Source organism: Aspergillus nomiae, assembly GCF_001204775.2.
Source record: "Aspergillus nomiae NRRL 13137 chromosome Unknown contig00004, whole genome shotgun sequence".
In the NCBI taxonomy this organism is placed as follows: domain Eukaryota; kingdom Fungi; phylum Ascomycota; class Eurotiomycetes; order Eurotiales; family Aspergillaceae; genus Aspergillus; species Aspergillus nomiae.
The window spans coordinates 214451-233999 of record NW_015378059.1 but is presented as its reverse complement, the minus strand read 5'-3'; the positions used below and the strand labels follow the sequence as shown (position 1 = coordinate 233999).

Below are 19549 nucleotides of genomic sequence, written 5' to 3'. Positions count from 1 at the left end.
TGTTACTGGGTTGCCAACTGGACGTTTTGTCCTCGATTATGATTTGTCCATTTAGAATGGGACTGTGCTTATGGCCTCTGGATTTTATATGTTGTAGAACCATTTGATTGTCTTGGCTATGCCACGCTCCTACATCTAATACACCCTATATGTGAGCATGTAAGCCCGTTATCGGAAACCTTAGCGACTGAGCCGTGAAGCGAAGATGAGATCCTGCAGACAGCCTTCAGCCTCCAGCCTTTCTGGGCCAACCGTTAGAATTCCCATTGTTTACCTGACACCGGAGTCTGCTAAATGTCCAGCTCAACCCTAACCTCCGACTCTAGTTTGGTTCAGATGACCCCCTCAAGGTTTCAAGTCTTTCATCGTGCTGGGTTCGTTTGCGGTGAACTCCCTTCCTGTGACACGAAAGTCAATATAGTTGGACAGTGGGCCGAGGATCACTATGCCAAGTTCTTCCTGCATCTCATTTTCGGCCTGGGCGCGGTGTTACAAGTGTACGTTAAGGAACCAATATATAACTGATCTGCAAGATCGCCCTTCCACATTTTGTTTCCATTACTTTCCCCTCCCAGTTCATAGGTCACTGCCTCCATAGTTGTGAGAATCGTACCTCGGAGACGGCGCAATGGATGCTAAACACTCCCCAGAAACTCCAGACACCGAGAAGGACCGGCCGGTGGTTGATCTCGAGGAGATTGGGGAGCGCGAGGGATACATGCTTTACACGCCGCGCACCCAGAATCAGAACCTCAAAACTACAGATGATGGCCTGACCGTGCTGATCCCACAGCCCACGAACTTTCCTCATGATCCACTCAACTGGTCGCCGTTCAAGAAAAATCTCATTCTTTTTGTTATTTCGGCCACTGCGTTTCTGCCGGATTATGGCAGTGCCACGGGTGCGGTGACGCTTCTTCAGCAGGCCAAGTACGAACCTGGGTATTGGCATATGCACAAAGAATGCTAACTAAAACCGATGCTAGACAATGGAACATGACAGAGGATCATGTCAACCATTCGCAGGCCGGAAATATCTTTATGCTGGGGGTTGGTGGCCCTATCGTTGTCGCTCTGTCTGCCTACTTCGGTCGTCTTCCGGTGCTGTTTTATTTTGTGGTGTTGGCACTTGCGATGGCAATCTGGTGCACCGCAGCACAATCATTTGAGTCATTCATGGTATGTCCCCTGAAATATTCCAGCAATGAATTCTGACAAGTCCAGGCTGCCCGCATTCTGAATGGACTTTTCTCGACGGTTGCACAAGGCGTACGTGGCCAACATCCTCTTTGTCTGCGTCCAAACCCTAACCCTAGCAGGGCGGCCTCATGTTCATCAAAGACATGTTCTTCCTGCATGAACAGGCCCGCAAAATCAACATTTGGTCCGGGTCCATCATCCTCTCGCCCTACCTGGGGCCGATGTTCGCGGCCTTCATAACCAACACCCAGGTCTGGCAATGGGCCTTCGGTCTATACAGCATCGAAACCGGCCTCTGTCTCATCGCAATCATTCTCTTCGTCGAAGAGACGTACTACGATCGCAAAAACCACCAGCCAGACCTCATCCCCAACGCCCCACGATGGAAACGCATGCTGGGCATCCAGCAACGTCAGAGCGGATACATCGTCAACACCCCGAAGGACGCACTCATGCGCCCAATCACCGTCATCATGAAGCCAGTCGTACTCCTATCTACCATTTACTATATGCTTACCTTCGCCTGGGTGGTAGGCGTCAACACAACGCTCTCCATCTTCGTCGGCCCATTATACGGCTTCGGTCCTAAGCAAATCGGTACGTACATACCTACCTACCTACCTACCTACCTACCTACATAGATACATAAATACACACATGCACAGACCACCCCCCTTTAAATTTAATTTACCGACAAATACACTAACTAGACAAGGTTTCTTTTACTTTACCCCCGTCGTAGCCGCCATCCTGGGCGAACTCACCGGCCACTGGCTGCACGACTACCTCGCCAAGCTCGCCACAAACCGCAACAAAGGCCGTCTGGAGCCCGAAGCCCGCCTCCTCGCCATCTGGTTCGCGACGCCCTTCATCCTGGCTGGGATCATCCTCCTCGGCTTCGCCCTCGAAGGTGCATACCACTACATGCTCACTGCCCTGGGATGGGGGTTCTACGTCTTCGGCGTGATGATCGTCACCGTCGCCATAAACGCCTACGTCCTTGATAGCTACCCGGAGGCTAGTGGGGAAGTGGCTGCGTGGGTGAATTTTGGACGCACGACGGGTGGGTTTATTGTGAGCTATTTCATGGTCGAGTGGGCCAGTAAACAGGGTGCGAGGAGACAGTTTGGCACGATGGCGGGGATTGTCGTCGGGGCGGTTTTGATTGTTTTGCTGCTGCAGGTTAAGGGGAAGGCAATGAGGGCGTGGGCTGGGCCGGTGAATTTCAAGTCAGGTTGATTTGTCTTCAGGTTACTGGGTGGCGGTTTGCAGGTTGTAGGTTGTGATAAAGGGTTTTTTGTGGCATGGTGTTCTGTTTGGTGGGTGGCTGGTTGGTTTGGCATTCAAATCTGAGGTCTTCTGTTTGTATACGTATGTGTTTCGTGCTTTCTGGTTGTTTGAGATATCGTTATATAAATGCAGATCAATTGAATGGATTCATGTACGTAAATGGAACTAAGAAGCAAAGCATTGGCTAAACAAGCCAACAGCCCACAGCCAATATTCAACACTAGACTCACACCTAAGAATACACTCTAATGGCAGTATCAAACCCGGCATTCAACTCCGTCGTCTTACTAGCAAGCGTATCCTTATCGACTGCGGTCGCCTTATTTTGCAGTGCCGTGGAGAGAGAACCAGTCCTGCTTCTAAGGTTCACTAGATTCATTCTCACGATAGCACCTATTCTCGCTTCATCGACGAGTGGTTTCTGAACTCATATCAACAATTGCTTCCCCCCCCATTTCACTCCATCATAGCATAAAAAATAAGAAAAAGGAAAGGAAATACCTTCTGAACCAGCGTCACAAGCGCAGTCTTAACATCCGGCTCCAATCCCAACAAAGCTGTCGTCGTGGCAGCGCTCTCACTTACTGTGAACGGCGGAGCAGCAATGGTGTCCCTCGTCGCCTGGTCGAGGTCATTTTCTACGACCATCTCTTTCACCTGGATATCTAGTGCGGCGGGGATTCCGCCGTTGTAGGCTACTATGCTTTTGGTGAGGGCGGAGAGGTCGGTGGTTATCTTGCTGAGGTCGTTTATTACTGCTGTTGCGTCGCGGGTGCGAGGGGTTGGGATTGGGGTGCAGGTTGTTAGGGTTAGGAGGAAGAAGGTGAGGAAAGGTTGAAGGAGGTACATTTTGGAGGTCTTAGTTGTCGTATCAGGTGAGAATAGATCTGGGGATAAGGCTGTTGTGTCTTTCAATGTGGTTGGTGTGTGTGATTTATAGATCTGATGCAAATGAGCCGGCTCGGTTTATTATGTTGCATGCTTGCGATATACTGCCGTTGGATGGTATACTGTGTTACGTCAAGGATGAGTGAATTTGGCATTTGATTATGATATTGCTAATCGCATGGTTACTGGCTTTAGTAGGCATGGGACTACAGTGTGGACTGGGCTGTGGATTGGGGATAGTCCCTTTTGTCTTCATCCATGAGGTATTACTCGTGGTACACATGTGTTGGGAAAATAGGATTCATTTAAGTAGAAATAAAGATAGAGCTGGGAAAGGCCATCTCCGATTTACGGTGTAATGTATGGTTTCACCTGAACTGGGCTTCATATGTGATACCCGGGGACGCATGTGGATAAGAGGTGAGCGTCTCATATGAACCTGAATCTTCCACTGACAGCTATACATTCTTTGATTTCCATGCAACATCTGCGAAGTAGTATATTGAAGTGAAAATAAATCCCGTAGATGTAGAATTAGTGCAGGTAGTATTCGTATTCCAGCGCCGATGGCCTATGGAGCCCTTGAAGATATTAGACGGATCTATGACTGTCTTTGAAGCCAAACAACGACGGTGTGGCATAAAGATGATTTCTCCTAAATCCTTAGAGCCCAGATTGTCTTCTAAGTCACTGGAAGCCGCGTTGCAGATACAGTGATGGCCAAGAAACTGGCCAAGGCTTCATAGTTGATAAGAAACGGATAATACGCTCTATTATAGCAGAACGTGGAGAACTGATAACAGCATCCAAATATCATTATTGGGCCAGTCGATATCTATACGGGCAATCCCGACGCCTCGTGCGGAGAAGATCTCGGAAGTCGCCGTTATAAATGCCTTTTTTACCCTGACTCAACCAGGTTGTTGTCATAAATCTCTAAAAGGCCGATAATCGACACCTCAAGTTTCAACCAAGGACCGACAACTTCTCATCACCAAATGTCTCCCCTGACCGACGAACAACTATCCGCAGCCGCCAGCGCATGTCTGGAGCTGCAGAGAACCGCCCAAGACATCCACTCGAAACGGCCGTTTGTCGCGTTGCTTCTGGCACCGGACAACACCACCGTTCTGATGTCCTCCCTGTCGCTATCGCACGTCAGGCACGCCGAGACTGAACTCGCCCGCAACGCGGCCGATAATTATGCGCGCGACTATCTCGCCAAAACAACTCTCGTCTCCACCTGGGAGCCTTGCGCCATGTGCGCCGGCACGATTTACTGGGCGAACATTGGACGGCTGGTGTACCTGGCGTCGGAGAAAACACTCCGACAGCTCACCGGAGAAGGGAACGCTGAGAACCTCACCCTGGATTTGCCATGTCGAACCATATTTGCCAGTGGCCAGACGGAAGTGGAAGTTATTGGGCCTGTGAGTGGGTGGGAAGCCAAGGTGGCGGAGGATAGTCAAAGGTACTGGGGAAAAGCGAAATAACAAAGTGACCAAGGCAATATTCTTCGGGCTTCCATTTTGCAAAGATCGATGGCTGCTATTATTTATGTATTCGAATGTTCTTATCTTATCAATCTTCGATCGTTGTATCGCTTGCATCGACTTTGTGGCACACTTTATCGGATGTGCAGTGATAATGCGGAAATGCGAAGGAAATCATTTAAAATCATATCGTTATCCAAGGCGATGGGCATTAGCACCAGTTTCTATTGGAATCGGCGCTATCCTTTGACACCCCACCATCGTAGCTGCAAAAACTGGGTGTCTGATCTGATATTATGAGCAATGTACCCCGTCGTACTCAATTATAAATAGGACCTTGTATCCTCTGCCTGCTGTGATATTGAACATCTATCAACCATCCCCTACAGAATCTAAACATCAAATCAATATGCCGGTATGTGGCAAGGAGAACACTCATCCTCGATGGGCTGAGGATTCACGGCTAATACATACAACGTTGATATTTCGTCGTCAAGTTTGTAGACCTCGGGGTAGTGTACGAACATAATGAAACAGTCGAGACGTTTCTTTATCATGACTCATAAGAACAATACTGAACCCATGCTAATAACTACAGCATCCTACATGAAGCTGGATACGAGGAGGAATTTTGCCCTGAATCATTGGATGCTACTCCTGCTTTCAAGCGTGTAGAGTAAGTACTGCTCTCCACGGAAACGAGGACAGAGAAAAGAAAACAACTAACTGATATATTAGCTTTCTTGATCAGAAGACTGTTGCATATCTGCAAAGCGTCAAGGGAGTTTCTGTTGAATACACACAGGAGGAAAATTAATGGGTATCAGACTTCTCATTGCTACAGATACTATATGTTCGAATCATAACCTCGCTTGAAACTTGACAAATGTGCTGTACATGTAGATACTGAGTACACGGTGACGCCACGTAGGTATGCACGTGGTAGTATGGCCATCCTTCGCGGCCTTGGCCTCACTGTGGATACCACGTACTTTAGGTTAGATTGAAGTTATTCCTAGTACAAGAGACGTTCCGCTGTAGTGTGGGGCGTGATACTTTGGTTTGGCGCCATGGCGTTGGAAACTTTGAGGCTCTCTATATTATAAATCTTCTTCAGGCCTAGCAAGGCTTTACAGTGTGCGGAGTTGCATCGTGAGGAAGGCCGATGGATAAACCAGGCCCAGGGCCTGTTTTCCCTTACTTCCCTCTCACTAAGATCGATTTATGATTCGAGCCAAGTAAGCATACTTCAGTTTGCTTGGCGAGCTTTTCAATTGGACCAAAGAATGGATCTGTTCGTACACCGCATTTATTAGGAGTATATATACAATCTATATACATTCAATCTAAGATATATTCTACATAAAGCGATCATTACATTGTAATCGGCTTGACTTCCAGTTCCGGGGTATTCCCCCCATTCTCCAGGCTTCGACCATATTTAGATTTGGCACCGTACTGATCATCATGCTTTTTGGACATGAAAAGGACAACGGTACTATGATCATGGTTAGTATAGATGCACTTGTAGACCGCATCTATTTGGACGGACATACCTAGCAGTAGTCGCGACCCAGCCGGGCCACGCGAGAACAGCCGAGGCAACTGCCTTGGGATTGGTTCTGTATGCTAAAATGGTTGTTAGCCGCACCAGAGTCAGAAAATACAAACATCCTGAATTGAACAGGAAACATACCCAGAGCGGGTTTCTTCTCGGCCTCCGACCAGAACTTTTTCGCGGAGGTGGCGTCTGTGCCAGTAATACGCGCACTGTACATGGCAGTGACGACCTGACCATTATATATGAGTATCCTGAATCGTGACCAGCGAGTACTGTCCTCGGAGCTTACCGTCATGAGAAGAGCAGAACTCAGCATCATTATCGACACGACCACCGCGCATATTTTCCACGCTAATCGGACGGATGGACTCTCGTATCTGTCGGGCCAGAAGAGGTCGAAAAAGAACGCCGCGCCGAAGATCGTGGCCACGGAGATCCCCACGAATATATTGTACGATGCTGCACCGATGAAGCTGTTATTGTGGACTTTGACCCCAGGGTGCTGCCCCTGGATGTAGCTTTGTTGGTCGAGGTAGTCTATGGATAAATGATAGATGAGATTAGTATGATAAACCTAGCTGCGGGAGGTTCTTCCGAGAGATATGTACCTGATAAGGCTGCTGTCCCCACCGACTCAGAGCATACACAGAGGATCATGGCCAGTTGGTAGACAATCATCCTTGTGCGTCGTAGGTGATAGACACGGCTGAACATATGACTCCCCTTGAACTTGTAGAATTGGATCTCGTGGAGATCCAGACCCCAAATCACGGCCATACTAAAGGTTTGCCCAAACCAGGTAGCACAGAAAGGTAATGAATATATCTATACCGGAAAAAGAAAAGAAAGTAAACGGAGTGAAATAGGATGATATTCAGAAGCGTAGTCTATCGGATATAGAAGATTGGGGGGTGGCTTGGCATAAAAAGAAAGGAACTGTTTAGCGGGAAGGCGAAGTAGGACGATATCCTACGCCTTATGATCCTATTCTATTTCATCATATGTCGATCTGATATTTGTCTGCGGGTTGATCTGCAGATGATGAGATGGCTGATGTTAAACTTGTTTCCAGGGCTGCGACGGGATCGGCCGGCAATGACGTCAACGACAGCGGATCACTTGGTGTGGTTCCTTGGTGCCTCAGGTTCTTCCCCACCTATTGAGGCCATGAAGGACCTGACCCTGAAGAGGGGGATTGCCTTTGTGTATTGGTGGTCCATCTTTGCCCCGGGTATGGAAATGTTTACTAAAATTAACCGACAAGACTGCTGGATGGAATTGGTCAACAGCCGCTATGGAGCCAATATGGACGGAGAGTACTTTGCTCTGATTATCGCTGTATCTGGTTACGTTTCGAATTCAGGTGATATAGACAAATTTAAGCTTGTTATAACCCTCATCGATCTGGACGCCTTTACCAGCTATCCTCGCCCCAACGTTGAACAACTCGAGTGATGCCATGTCTTCTTATAAAGTAGATTACTACTGGCCGCGAAACACTAACCGTGGGTGCGGCCGGGTTGAAAATAGCCGTATTATTATACACCCCCTTACCATCAATATCTATTCTACCTCTTCATCTGGTCTTGGTTCGATCAAGTCTGAGACTGATTCATGAGTGGATCCTTTTTGATGGTTTAGACGTGACATACAAAACAGCCAGCCAGTCAGTATAAGGGAAATCCTTCGGAAAAGTCACCTGAAAAAGCCAACGCTGAGAAACGATCCTATTCTTCTTAGTGAGAGGGCGGTGCGCCGCCGACCAACACTGGCGGATCAATCAGTGATCTATGGGAGAGGAACACAAGTGGTGGACCAATCGCTATTTACGGCCTGACCAGCACCTTCGGACCACCGATGGCACTCGTAGTCAGCGGGTATATGGCCCTCGACCTCGGTTGGCGGTGGATCTTCTGGATCATGATGGCCATTACTGGCGGGTGGTGGATTCTACTTGTTCTCACAGTACACGAAACGCGACACACAATCATTCTGCAACAGAAAGCCAAGAGAGTACAGAAATTGATGCGAAAAGAGAACTTGACATTCGCTGAAACAGTCACTGATGCCAGTGTAAGCGGGCGAAAGGGGCTAGACGAGCTGTTTAAGATTACCCTCACTCGTCCATTTCGTTTCTTATTCACCGAACCCATTACAACATTTTCTGCGATATGTAATGGCTTCCTCTACGGTCTGGTCTACCTTTTCACCGGAGGCCTTCCCACTTGTTTTCGGTCCCGGGAAGGGCCACGGCTTTAACGTCGGCCAGCAAGGTCTTACCATCCTCGGCATGGCCATCGGCCCGATTATGGCATCCCCTGCAAGAACGATACTGCCTGCGTCGAATCAAAGAGCACGACGGCAAGGGTGTCCCGGAAGAACGCATGTGGATGGCCCGACTGAGTGCGATCCTCATTCCGATCAGCCTTTTCTGGTTTGGCTGGACAAGCTGCCGATCCGTCCACTGGATCGTGCCCATTATTGCATCGGCCTTGTTTGGGGCTCGTATCTACATCCGTCATATTGAGTATCCTCAACTATGTTGTGGACAGCTATCAGACCTATTCCGCGTCGGCTCTGGCTGGCGTGATCCTTGTGAGGAATTGGGTTGGCGCTGGGTTTCCTTTGTTCGCGACGCAGATGTATGAGAGCTTGGGCTATGAGTGGGCGTCTAGCTTGCTGGGCTTTTTGGCTACTTTGCTAGTACCTATTCCTTTCATTTTCTTCTACATGGGGCGGACTATACGATTGAGGATTCTGTGGGCCAGGGAGCATTTTGAAAAGAACGAGGATAATACTCACTAGTTGAGTAAGAAATAGATCGTGGAAAGTAGCTTACATAGAACGGAATACTATATATTTTATTTACAATTTTATAATTTTCACATGGTATTGGTTGATCGGGGAGGTTGAAGCGCCACCTGGGTAGAAAAGGAATGCATGCATATGCGTGATTTATAGCTGCCTTCCTCATAGAGAGACACTATTGCTCTACATGTTCCTTTCTATGGCTGAGCCACAAGGTCATATATTTGTCTTCCTGCGGGTCTTGGATTACCTTGTGTCTCTGATAAACGTCTATCGCAATCAGCATTTAGACCGCAAGTTGTTCTCTTTGACCACACACGTGTCAATTTTATGAATCTACTTATTGTAACAAGTTGTCTCTAATGAGATAGCTAACCCACCACAAAACCTTGGACAACGTGTTAGGTGATGATCAACTTGGTGACATGCGGAAACAGGTATAGCTTGGATCTATATTTATACCCCCTTGCATAAAACACCAGGGTCAACCACAAACGGGTATTGGCAGCTATAGTGTCTGTTTCTTACTACCCCGCTATCCAATAGTGACTGTCTAACGTCGACTAAGCGTATCTCCCGAGGGACTCAGCTCATGGGATCCGGGAGATTCGGAATATCAGGCTTCCCTGGAATAGAACAGCGTTCCATCAGTGGATCATACCATTGCATTTTGGACCGGCCAAGAAATACCACGTAATACTGAATCAAACACGAGATTCACAGGCAAGGGTTTATCAGTAGTGTAACAATATGGAATACCTGATCCGTGATATCCAATTTACAGGTGGACGGACACGGGTTCAACCAGTCCGAATAAAGACAGTATCTGTTATATGACTGGTAGCTGACTGTCCCTAAAATATAAATTATTATGATAAGCCAATGAACTGTGTTCCTCTTTCTCACGCTTTGTCCCCGCGTTAAGCCAGTTGTATTTGCTATTCTGTTCCAAGTTGCTAACCTGGCTTCCCCTTGCATAAAAAGATTTTTTAGAAAATAATATCGCGAACAATTCCACTCAAAGGCCAACTTGAGGTACATAAAATACTACCCGAATAACAAGTAAGTCGTGTTGTGCTGTGATAAGTGTAGAAAGAAAAGCATGGGCCTACTTCAATATCTACGGATATGAGTAACAGAGAGAATATCGCAAAGTCAACCCTGACAATACACTCGGAACGCCACGAGGTCATCTGCTGAGCCTCCCCCATGAACCTTGTAACAGCGTAAGCAAGGGCCATGTGTGCCTTTGGCGCCTCGTATATACCCAGGAAAGGTAAACATACGCGAATGCTACATATTAGACTCGACAAACTCCCTATTCCAAGGTAAAACTAGGTTCCGAAGCAACCAGTACGCCTCATTTCCCTACATAAAAGGCAGCGGAGTCAATATTAATGCTCAGTCTCGGAGATTATCTTGTCGCACAACCTGAATTACTATACTCCTGCAATTCCAGATACGTCCGAGCCCTGGGAAGGGGAGTCCAGTCATGACCTAAATCAAGCCGCTTGGATCCTGCAGCCAACCCGTTGCTCGGCACTTGCTGTTGTTTCCATTGGATGAATTTTCAAAGCGGGATATCCTCATATACACCGGCTCTGGGTATGAGCCACTGGTCAGCTTACTGGGACCACAAGGTTCAAGGGCTCAATGCGTCCAGAAATGACCACGTTGACTGAGATATCCTGTAAAGAATAATTACTCAGAAGCAGTCTAGAACCGTCTCAAGATATATATATCGCCTGTAATCCATGGGTCATAGGAGTGGCATTGTACTGTGACACAAATACGTCCCGCTTCAATGCGCCATATAAACTCAAACCAAAGCTCATTTCAGACATACATACATATAGCATTTAAGATAGAAAGACTGATCCCTGGCCTCCAGTTCGAACATACATTAATTATCTCACCTCAGTAATTCTAATACTTCATTCTCAACCGACAGTACCTGTGGAGCTAGAGTTATGCCGTTCGTCAGCTTTCTCATTATTCTGGCCATCGCCTGCTTTACCTCAACAACCGCAGAACTATGCAGTCCAGATAAGCTGGTTATAAGGAAAGAATGGTATGTCCCACCATTGCCATCCAGATATTCCCATATCCAATATGTGTTAGGAGAGAACTAGCCGTTGCTGAACGGACAGACTATATCAATGCGATATATTGCCTGCGTGAACGTTCATCTGCCCTACCGAATGAAAAGTTCCCTGGGGTCCGAGATCGATTAGACGATTTTGTTGCGTAAGTAGATATCTAATGACCCCTTAATTACTATAGCTGATGCCCGCAGCACTCATATCAATTACACAACCCGGATTCATCAAAACGGACTTCTGCTCCCTTGGCATCGCCATTTTATCTTCCTCTGGGAAGCAACTCTACGTGAGGAATGCGGATACAAAGGCAGCCTACCGTGAGTTATCTGGCCAAAGCCCTGACTGTGAATTCCACTAAACTGTGTAGGTATTGGAACTGGGCCCTGGACGCATATACTTTGTTTGACAGTCCCATGCTGAACGGCAACGCGGTATCACTCTCCGGAAATGGGGCGTTTGAAGCAAACGAAACACTCTCATGCACTTCCGATGGCACTGAATGTCTGCCGCGAGGCACAGGGAATGGCTGTGTAAGATCGGGCCCATTCGCCAACTTCCAGGTGCACCTGGCGCCGATCGACTCAAATTTGGCACGGCCGTATGCGTCACCTCCCCCCAATGCCTTTGACTATAAGCCACACTGTCTAACACGGAGTTTAAACCCATTTATCATGGCCGTGTTCAACAATGACACCATTGGGGATCGATTGCTGGGGGCCGCCAATATAACGGAATTTCTGAGGATTATGGAACCTAGTGGTTTTGATGATATGGGTGCGCATGGGGGAGGTCACCACTCTATCGGAGGTGATATGCAGAACTTATTTATATCACCCCAGGATCCAGTGTTCATGCTGCATCATGCTATGATAGATCGGATCTGGAGTATATGGCAACGACATGATCCCCCAAATCGTCGAAATGCCTTGAATGGCACGACGATCATCTACAACCCCCCGGATGCTCCGTTCGTGACTCTCGATACGGTGATGGAGTTTGGGGTGCTGGATAGCCCAAGAAAGGTCAGGGAAGTGATGGATCCGATCGACTATGAGTATTGCTACGCCTATACGTGATACAGCCTGGTCTACGCCTTGTGTGTGTTCTACATATGGCATGGCGCATATCGGGCTTGGAAAAATTTCTTGCCATCCCAACAGCCTGTTTCGCATAAAGTGTAACATTTGACTTATTATATGTCAGTCATTCTACCAATGTTGATTAGAATACGTCATCTGGCCTCAATATATTCATATAAGCTGTGCTTTGTAGTGAATAACACTGGGTCGTAGAGGTGCGGTAAACACTCTGTATGTTGTAAATGCACAGGACTTCGCTTATCAGCATAGCAATGAGAAAAGGTCCAATCGTGTTTTAGGCCCGACCGAGCAATCTCGCTTGTCTCTCTAAAAACAGTATCCTGGGCCTATCATCTTCAGAGCTCAATGATTTACCCGCAACGGACGCCTCAAATTCTAACGGTCCCTCCTGTATTGCCCAATGCTCCGTGTTTTCTATTCTTTTATGCTCATACCATGAATGCAACTGATATGACCGTCGTAGTATCTGTATAATCATAACTTCGACAGAGCACCAAGAACGACTGTGGTAGCTATCGTCAAGTAGGCTAATTACCGTATCACATTGTGCAAGGTTGAGAGGGAGTGCAGCAATCCCAGGCAAGGGGTCATCCTGATCGATGCAGGCCCAATCCTGCATTAAGATTAGTACATATCACCACTTTGAGAGAATTGATTACGGGGCTTACCAGCCAAATTCCCAGCCGCTCTCGGTTGATAGAGGCGTGAATGTCTATGAATGCCTCGATTGCTCGGATCATTCGGTGATATTGGGTGTGATTGGCGTCGTCCGGTGATGCTACATACGCTGGATCACCGTTGATCCATCGATATGATATAAACACGATATAATCTGGCGCAAGCTCGGGCTTTATATCGTGATAACGCTGCGTCAGGCCGTGGTTCGATCGTGGAAGTCGCCCATTACGCACAAAGTCCTGATACCACACAAATTTGAGCCCGTCGAATACACTGGTTTTCTCTTCGTCTGCCGCAAGCGACGTGGCATACACGCGTCGTAGATGCTGGAGGTGGTTTACATCATTCCTGCTTTCAAGAAGGATGGGTCGCAGACTCTCCTGGAACAATTCCCGATAGCATTTTCGCACTTGAGCCTCTCTTTGTCGCTGTAGGAGCTTGTCATTTGCGTTCTCTCCAAACTGTCGGCGAAGTCCGTCAAGAACAACGTTTTCAGTCTGCTTGTCGCCGCAAAATACAGCGTAATCCAATGCACTATAGCCATGTTGATCAACGAGGTCCAAGTCGACTCCAGCTTCTACCAGCTCTCGTAAATATCCTAAATGCTCCTCTGAAGGCTCTTTGCACAGTGCCATAGCTGGAGTACAGGTCCCAACTGGATTGAACTGCTGTAAAGCTTGCTCCAACTGCCCACTCAGATACAACGCGCGCCCATAGAAAAACCTGGACATTGCAACTACAGTAGGGTCTTTGGTACTGAGGGCAGCTTCCACCGATTCCGAAGCCGCGGTAATCGCTTCTTTCGCAAGACCACAGGCAGTGTAGCAGAGCGACAGTCGAGACAGCCCAATAGTCTCCCAGATGATGGCCTGGCTTTGCTCTCCCGATCCGACGGATGCTTTAATAGATCGAGCTAGATGGATGCGCTCTTTTAGCTGCTCAATTGCTAGAGGCAGCAGATCCTTCGAAAGCTGATAGTTTGTCATGGCCAAATTCCCGATGGAGCGGCACATGGCATGTTCTAGCTTTAGCTCCCCGGCTATTTTATACTGAATCTCGAACTCTCGCTTCGCATCTTCGAGGCGATTCATATGGCGGTAAACTACCCCCAGTTCACCAAGAAGCTCGACATGCAATGGTGTGGAACCAAGCCCATCCAAGGCACTCTTTAGATATCCCTCTGCCGTTTCGTATCTTCCAAATCGCCTATTAGTATAACCCAGCTTCCCCAGTGCGACATTCTTGTAGTTTGCTGACTCTGGCAAAGACCCTCCCGGTCCACAGAGACTGAGAGCATGGCTGAAAGACCGCAATGCATGCTCCCACTCAGCGCGCTGGGCATGCTGTTCTCCCTGCTCCATCAATATTTCCCATGATCGAACTGCGTCTACTATGGTCGCTAGCGCTGCTGGTGAGATGCCACCAGGATCACGCAGCTGAGTGGACGAGTGAAGGTCCTTGGGACCCAACACTGGCGCTTCTTTCACAAAGCCGCGCGACGCGTCGAAGAAGAACAGTGTTGCGTGCAAGGTATCGGGCGAAACCTCTGTGCGATGGAATGCAGTCGCCGGAATCGAGTAGCTCATGTTGCGCGTGTGCAGCGCTGTGCCCTTGGCCGTCACTCGCACCAGGTTTCCGGTGTTCTTGACAGTAGATGATATCTGATGTGTCTTATAGGACTCGTCTGTACTTTTTGCATCTTGCCAGACGAGCTTATATTCCGCATGGGTGGCTGCCGTTCGATCTTCTGTCGGCTGAACATCGAATGAATGGTCCACTCCGGTGCCAGCGAGAATCCAACTCTGTGCGAATGGCTGATGGGAATGGACCGCAAACTCCGGAACTCCTCGCTGTTCATCGGGTAGCCACACATGAAGCCGAAAAAGTTCCTCGATGTTCCCGTTCTGCACTATGCTGCAAAGTGGAACGGACAGGAACCCTTGTGCACTGCGAGATGCTCGGACATTGGAATCTCGAAAGAGATCACTAAGAAGCGTGTCTCGTATCATGTTCCACACGGTGGCCAAATCCGCGTCCGAGATGGTTGCATGGCTAGGATCTCCTGTCTTCCGGCCGCTTTCGCGAAGAAGAGCGATTGCGAGCACAAGGTCTGCTAGGTGTTTGATTAGGAGACGGTCCTTGGCACCACAAGAAATATCCGATATTATAGCAAGCCAATCACTGAGGGGAAGAGCCCGCTCAGTATCATTCTCGGGGAGAGTGTTGACACCTTCTGCCATTGGGCCACTACGGGCAAAACACTCAGCGAGCCTCTCATAACTGCTCTCGTCTAACAATGTGGCCGCTGCAACTCCTCTGAGTACTCTCAGGAGCACTGAGCTCGTAACCTTGCAATGTTCCATGGGTCAAGGTGGGGTAGATAAGATCGAGTGATCGGTAATCCGCTGAGAGTCTTGTAGCCAAGGCAAGCGGATGTCCGTTAGCGTGTAGGAATACGAACCCCGCAGACCTCTTTACACTCCTTGTATTGATTGGTGGTTTTGATAATCCCCACCGGACTATGTGAGGTATCCTGTTGATTGGCTGAGTGATTTGTAGATTGGTTTGAACTGGTCAAGCGGAGCTGCAGATGGACCATAGGGAGAAACTTCTTATTGTCTTATGTTGAACATTCTGAGATAGACTGGTACTGTCATTATTCTTGTCTATCATGTTCGCCTGGCTTCTGTGGCTGCAATTCGCTTTTCAAGACGTCGTCGAAATGGGTTGGTACCATACTCCGTACCCGCATAGCCTCTTCTATCTTGCCTGGGTAAATATGGTGTTGACCTGGCTCATAGTACCTATTGCCCTTGTCTGCATACCTTTTGAAAATGTCATGATAAAACCGTCCTATGTGAACAGTGTACTACGTTACAATTGGAGCAATCTTCAATAGCATACAACGGCCGCAGATTGCTTTCACGTTTACAGAGATGGGTGCTAAGAGGAGTGTGTAGTTCCAACCATAACTGCAATTGTATTCTCGACATCCTGCTTAATGATTGCATAGAATATGAAATTGATCCATCTGATATAATACCCTTTTGTTCAACAAAACTCCAACAACGAACGCATCAGCATCGCATCAGCGGATAGATAGACCCGGGAGCATTGCATAGCCACAACATAAGGCTTTTCTATGACTTCGGCTCCCCAACTAACGATTATCGTAGACTAAGAGCGCCCTGGGTGTGTGGCAAAGGGATGGCATTCTTTCTTCTCTCGTGAACCTCATCTTGCAGGCATTTCACAGCATCTGGGGGTGCAGGCTCCCCTTCACGAAAGTCTCCAGGGAGTCCTATACAATATGCGATCGATAATGTATCCTCTTCTTCACTTCTATCCACTGTAGTCATTATGGCTTTGCCATCTTTCAAAGCCTCTTCATGGGCGCCCCACCGATTGTGATCCTCCACAGCCGGATCACATTCAATCTGAACCTCAACATACCACCACACCACAGGTTCGACTTGATGATCCCAGCTTCTGTCTCCTTGGGCGCTATTTGCCATTTGAATCTACAGGTTGATTCAGGTGTCTTGGCCTTATGTTGGCTTGCATGATGTCAGAATTCAAGCAGGCTCAGCCATATTTATGTCCGAAAGTATTTGCCTCTTGAAAGAGCCACTGTGGAAATATATGACACTATCCTGGTATCATCGGCTTTCAACTCAAATTATCTGGGCCATCTTCCGAGTAAGCCGGTTATTTCCTTTGTACTGTATCATCTACTCGTTACGTGACTCTACTACAGGAACTGGCCATACTGTGTGTTTCGGATATGGAACTTACCGCAGGTCGTTGGCTAGCTCCTTCTAAAAGGTTCAGTGCTTCTATTTTCCCTTAAGAATCGGTCAACTGCACAAAGAGCACGTTTGCTTGGAGTTTGCGAAGCATTATGAATTTTCCTATTACTCCTTTCAGGCTTTCTCCCTGTAACAAACAACAAATGCATTGTACTTTCTTCCAGCAAACAACAACAAAATATACAATCGAGCACTTCGGTACTCTCAGGAGTCCGAGGCTATGAATTTGTCATTGCTTCTCAGAACATGCGTATTCCAAAGAAAGAGCTCTGACTTTCACAGCTGGCAGCTTTACCTTTGCTCTTTCACAATGGATACAGCAAACAAGAGGCAGGTGTGCTTTATAGCTACCTGAATCACATCAAATGCCCCTCAGCTCCAACATCCCATCTCTGCTCTCCCATAATACTCTAAATGCCCATCAAAGTGACCTCTGCAAACCAACCCACACCAAACCACCAAGCAGATGCCACCAAACCCAATCATGAGCCGATCGGTCTACCGCCCAGACTTCGTTATGTGGTTCGCAGAGGTCGAGGTCGACTCTGGCTTCGGCAATCGACGAATGTTCCTGCAGAGCTGTCAGACTATGGTCGAGCACGGACATGTAAAGCTCACGAGGATATGCCGTTGCGATTATATGAGGATCTACTCTGTTTTCGTCTTCTATCTCCCCAATGGTGTAGAGCCGGACTTGGAGCATGCCACGGATTTGTTACGGAGAGCTATTCTTGCTGAGATGCCTTTGCCGTATACACATCCTTCGCTCGGGTGGCGCTAGCTTGGTCTATTATTTCCTTTGAGATGGCTGTGAATGTGTAAGATGCGACTGCGATATGATTTCATGTATGACTTGACATTGGGATGACGAGATGAAAACTACTTTGGGATAGACCCTTCCGTCGAGCAATATTCAGAATAAGCTCTGTGTTTCATAAATATCATGCATAATCGTAGCAGCTATGGTTATAGGGCGGGTGGCTTCTACACAACTACAGGGTTGCTGAATCCCTAGTAATGGTTACTCTCATGTCCAGAGGAGAAATGGCATGGCGACATGGAGCAACACATTCAACATAACATACGCTGTATACCCATGGGAATAATCTACGAAACATAGGGCACTGTATCTCGCAAGGTTATGTCGGTAGCTTTGTATTTACGAAAGAGTTGGACGGTGAGTGAACTTTCAGTAGATATAATTACCTACGATTAGAGCCAGTTGGGACGGCAGTATGTTTACGAGCCTAAGACGCAGATGTTTCAGACATTCGAATATTGCCCTGGCGACAAGCTTTCAGCCACCAGGCCATTCATTCTGTGAGGGAAAATCCAGAAAGCATCATGAGTTGTCAGAAATGTCGCTCTCAACGGTGTCGGTATGGACCGTGGGCTGTCCCTCCACTTTTGTTCGATCTTACGGACTGCAACCTAGTGCTATGCGTAAGTCAACATACCCCTAATCGATCGAACATAGTCATCGGTAGTTTAAGCATAGAAACATTGTAGTGGTATCCAATGCACCAGAATTAGCGATAAAGGGAAGGGCATCGAGTTGCTAAGAAACATCGACCTTGAAGGCTTCTAGCAGTCTATTTATATCTCTAATGCCCCTCGGACGGACATTTCTCCTGGGTAAAGATGTAAGAGGTTTCTCCTTTGGATAATGGTGGCACTAGTGATGTGGGGCAGGGTAGAAAGTCCAAAATTGATGCCAAACAAGAAAATTTAACTTTCCTACTTTTGAGTTTATCGGGTGGTTTTAATCCTCCGATATCACTACTTCTGCTAGAAATATATTTCTGCAATTGTATTTTTCGAGCACAACAAGGCGAATATATGGGAAACTAGTACATAGAGCGACAAAAATGTAAAAGCTGAGTTTTGGATGAGCGTCACTCATGAAGTCTTCATTGTAACTATTTTTAGTGAGAGGTCTTAGTCGCTCAGGGCCTCATGTGTAGAGGCAGCCATTTGTTCTACGCCGTCAGATCAAAGTACCTGAGGTTATCTATACCCTGGGGTTATGCTTTGTGTAATATAGTACCGCAGACCAAAGTTCAACCAAGATGTGGTTTAAGGGTCATGAACTTCAGCGTCGTCCGGGTCAATCGGCTCGGCCCCTCGGGCCAGGAACGTTGCCGTTTGAGGAAGCCCGAACCCTGAAAATAGTGGCAAGGTCCAAAGCCATCGAGTCTAGACGGCAGTCCAGCTAGCTGAAAGCCACCCCCTATGGCTGTTTCCAAAAGTTACAAAAAAGGGTTCATTTGTTTCAAGATCTCCGCATATCCCGACAAACCGACCTAACCGAGCCCAACTTGGCAGTCACATGTACGGGGCAATGATCGACCAAACTCCCCACGAACCTCAGCCTTGATACGCATGGGGGTTTGAGAACGACTGCCCCGGGGACTACCGGGTCATGATCTGGGAGCTAAATAAGCCATCAGTAGGGAAACTTGGTGTGATTGGGTTCATGATCGCAACTCTACCCCAATTGAAAGCCAATTTTGCTTAGGGCTCCACACCAGATGCAACCCTACGGTTGCTATTTTTGTACCCTCCAGCATACTTTTTCTGACCCCTTTACTAGTTAGGGTATAGCATATCGCAGCTTGAG

The 19549-nt window shown here is 47.7% G+C and overlaps 7 protein-coding genes across 7 annotated transcripts; 4 read left to right on the top strand and 3 right to left on the bottom strand.

The window, feature by feature from the left end:
• Window positions 1–628: 628 nt before the first annotated feature.
• ANOM_000370 (putative MFS transporter) lies at window positions 629–2439 on the top strand (the record flags this gene model as incomplete). The annotated part of the gene is made up of 5 exons (XM_015545628.1): window positions 629–930; window positions 987–1179; window positions 1225–1269; window positions 1320–1797; window positions 1916–2439. 5 exons carry the CDS (start codon window positions 629–631, stop codon window positions 2437–2439), a joined length of 1542 nt encoding a protein of 513 aa, XP_015412205.1.
• A 283-nt stretch (window positions 2440–2722) lies between these two features.
• Window positions 2723–3339, bottom strand: ANOM_000369 (cell wall mannoprotein 1 family protein; the record flags this gene model as incomplete). The annotated part of the gene is made up of 2 exons (XM_015545627.1): window positions 2723–2911; window positions 2992–3339. 2 exons carry the CDS (start codon window positions 3337–3339, stop codon window positions 2723–2725), a joined length of 537 nt encoding a protein of 178 aa, XP_015412239.1.
• Window positions 3340–4376: 1037 nt separating this feature from the next.
• Window positions 4377–5688, top strand: ANOM_000368 (nucleoside deaminase; the record flags this gene model as incomplete). Its single annotated transcript, XM_015545626.1, has 3 exons — window positions 4377–4849; window positions 5470–5547; window positions 5610–5688. The coding sequence occupies 3 exons, from the start codon at window positions 4377–4379 to the stop codon at window positions 5686–5688; spliced, it is 630 nt and encodes a 209-aa protein (XP_015412238.1).
• Window positions 5689–6172: 484 nt separating this feature from the next.
• ANOM_000367 (uncharacterized protein) lies at window positions 6173–7319 on the bottom strand. The gene is made up of 5 exons (XM_015545625.1): window positions 7041–7319; window positions 6722–6969; window positions 6568–6661; window positions 6428–6500; window positions 6173–6369 (listed from the first exon to the last, which is right to left on the bottom strand). Exons 1-5 carry the CDS (start codon window positions 7207–7209, stop codon window positions 6246–6248), a joined length of 708 nt encoding a protein of 235 aa, XP_015412201.1. The 5' UTR covers window positions 7210–7319; the 3' UTR covers window positions 6173–6245.
• Window positions 7320–8289: 970 nt separating this feature from the next.
• On the top strand, window positions 8290–9080 carry ANOM_000366 (polyamine transporter; the record flags this gene model as incomplete). The annotated part of the gene is made up of 2 exons (XM_015545624.1): window positions 8290–8666; window positions 8702–9080. 2 exons carry the CDS (start codon window positions 8290–8292, stop codon window positions 9078–9080), a joined length of 756 nt encoding a protein of 251 aa, XP_015412192.1.
• A 2130-nt stretch (window positions 9081–11210) lies between these two features.
• On the top strand, window positions 11211–12418 carry ANOM_000365 (tyrosinase family protein; the record flags this gene model as incomplete). Its single annotated transcript, XM_015545623.1, has 4 exons — window positions 11211–11311; window positions 11362–11487; window positions 11537–11659; window positions 11710–12418. The coding sequence occupies 4 exons, from the start codon at window positions 11211–11213 to the stop codon at window positions 12416–12418; spliced, it is 1059 nt and encodes a 352-aa protein (XP_015412215.1).
• Window positions 12419–12716: 298 nt separating this feature from the next.
• On the bottom strand, window positions 12717–15360 carry ANOM_000364 (tetratricopeptide repeat protein; the record flags this gene model as incomplete). The annotated part of the gene is made up of 2 exons (XM_015545622.1): window positions 12717–13055; window positions 13111–15360. The coding sequence occupies 2 exons, from the start codon at window positions 15358–15360 to the stop codon at window positions 12717–12719; spliced, it is 2589 nt and encodes an 862-aa protein (XP_015412193.1).
• Between the last annotated feature and the right edge of the window lie 4189 nt (window positions 15361–19549).

Excerpts from the sequence above, each read along its gene's own strand:
- ANOM_000367 (XM_015545625.1), bottom strand. The coding sequence starts at position 7,209 with ATGGCCGTGATTTGGGGTCTGGATCTCCACGAGATCCAATTCTACAAG. Across the intron at positions 6,970-7,040 it reads GGGGACAGCAGCCTTATCAG|ACTACCTCGACCAACAAAGC; the intron begins GTACATATCTCT and ends ATTTATCCATAG. Across the intron at positions 6,501-6,567 it reads CGAGAAGAAACCCGCTCTGG|CATACAGAACCAATCCCAAG; the intron begins GTATGTTTCCTG and ends CAACCATTTTAG.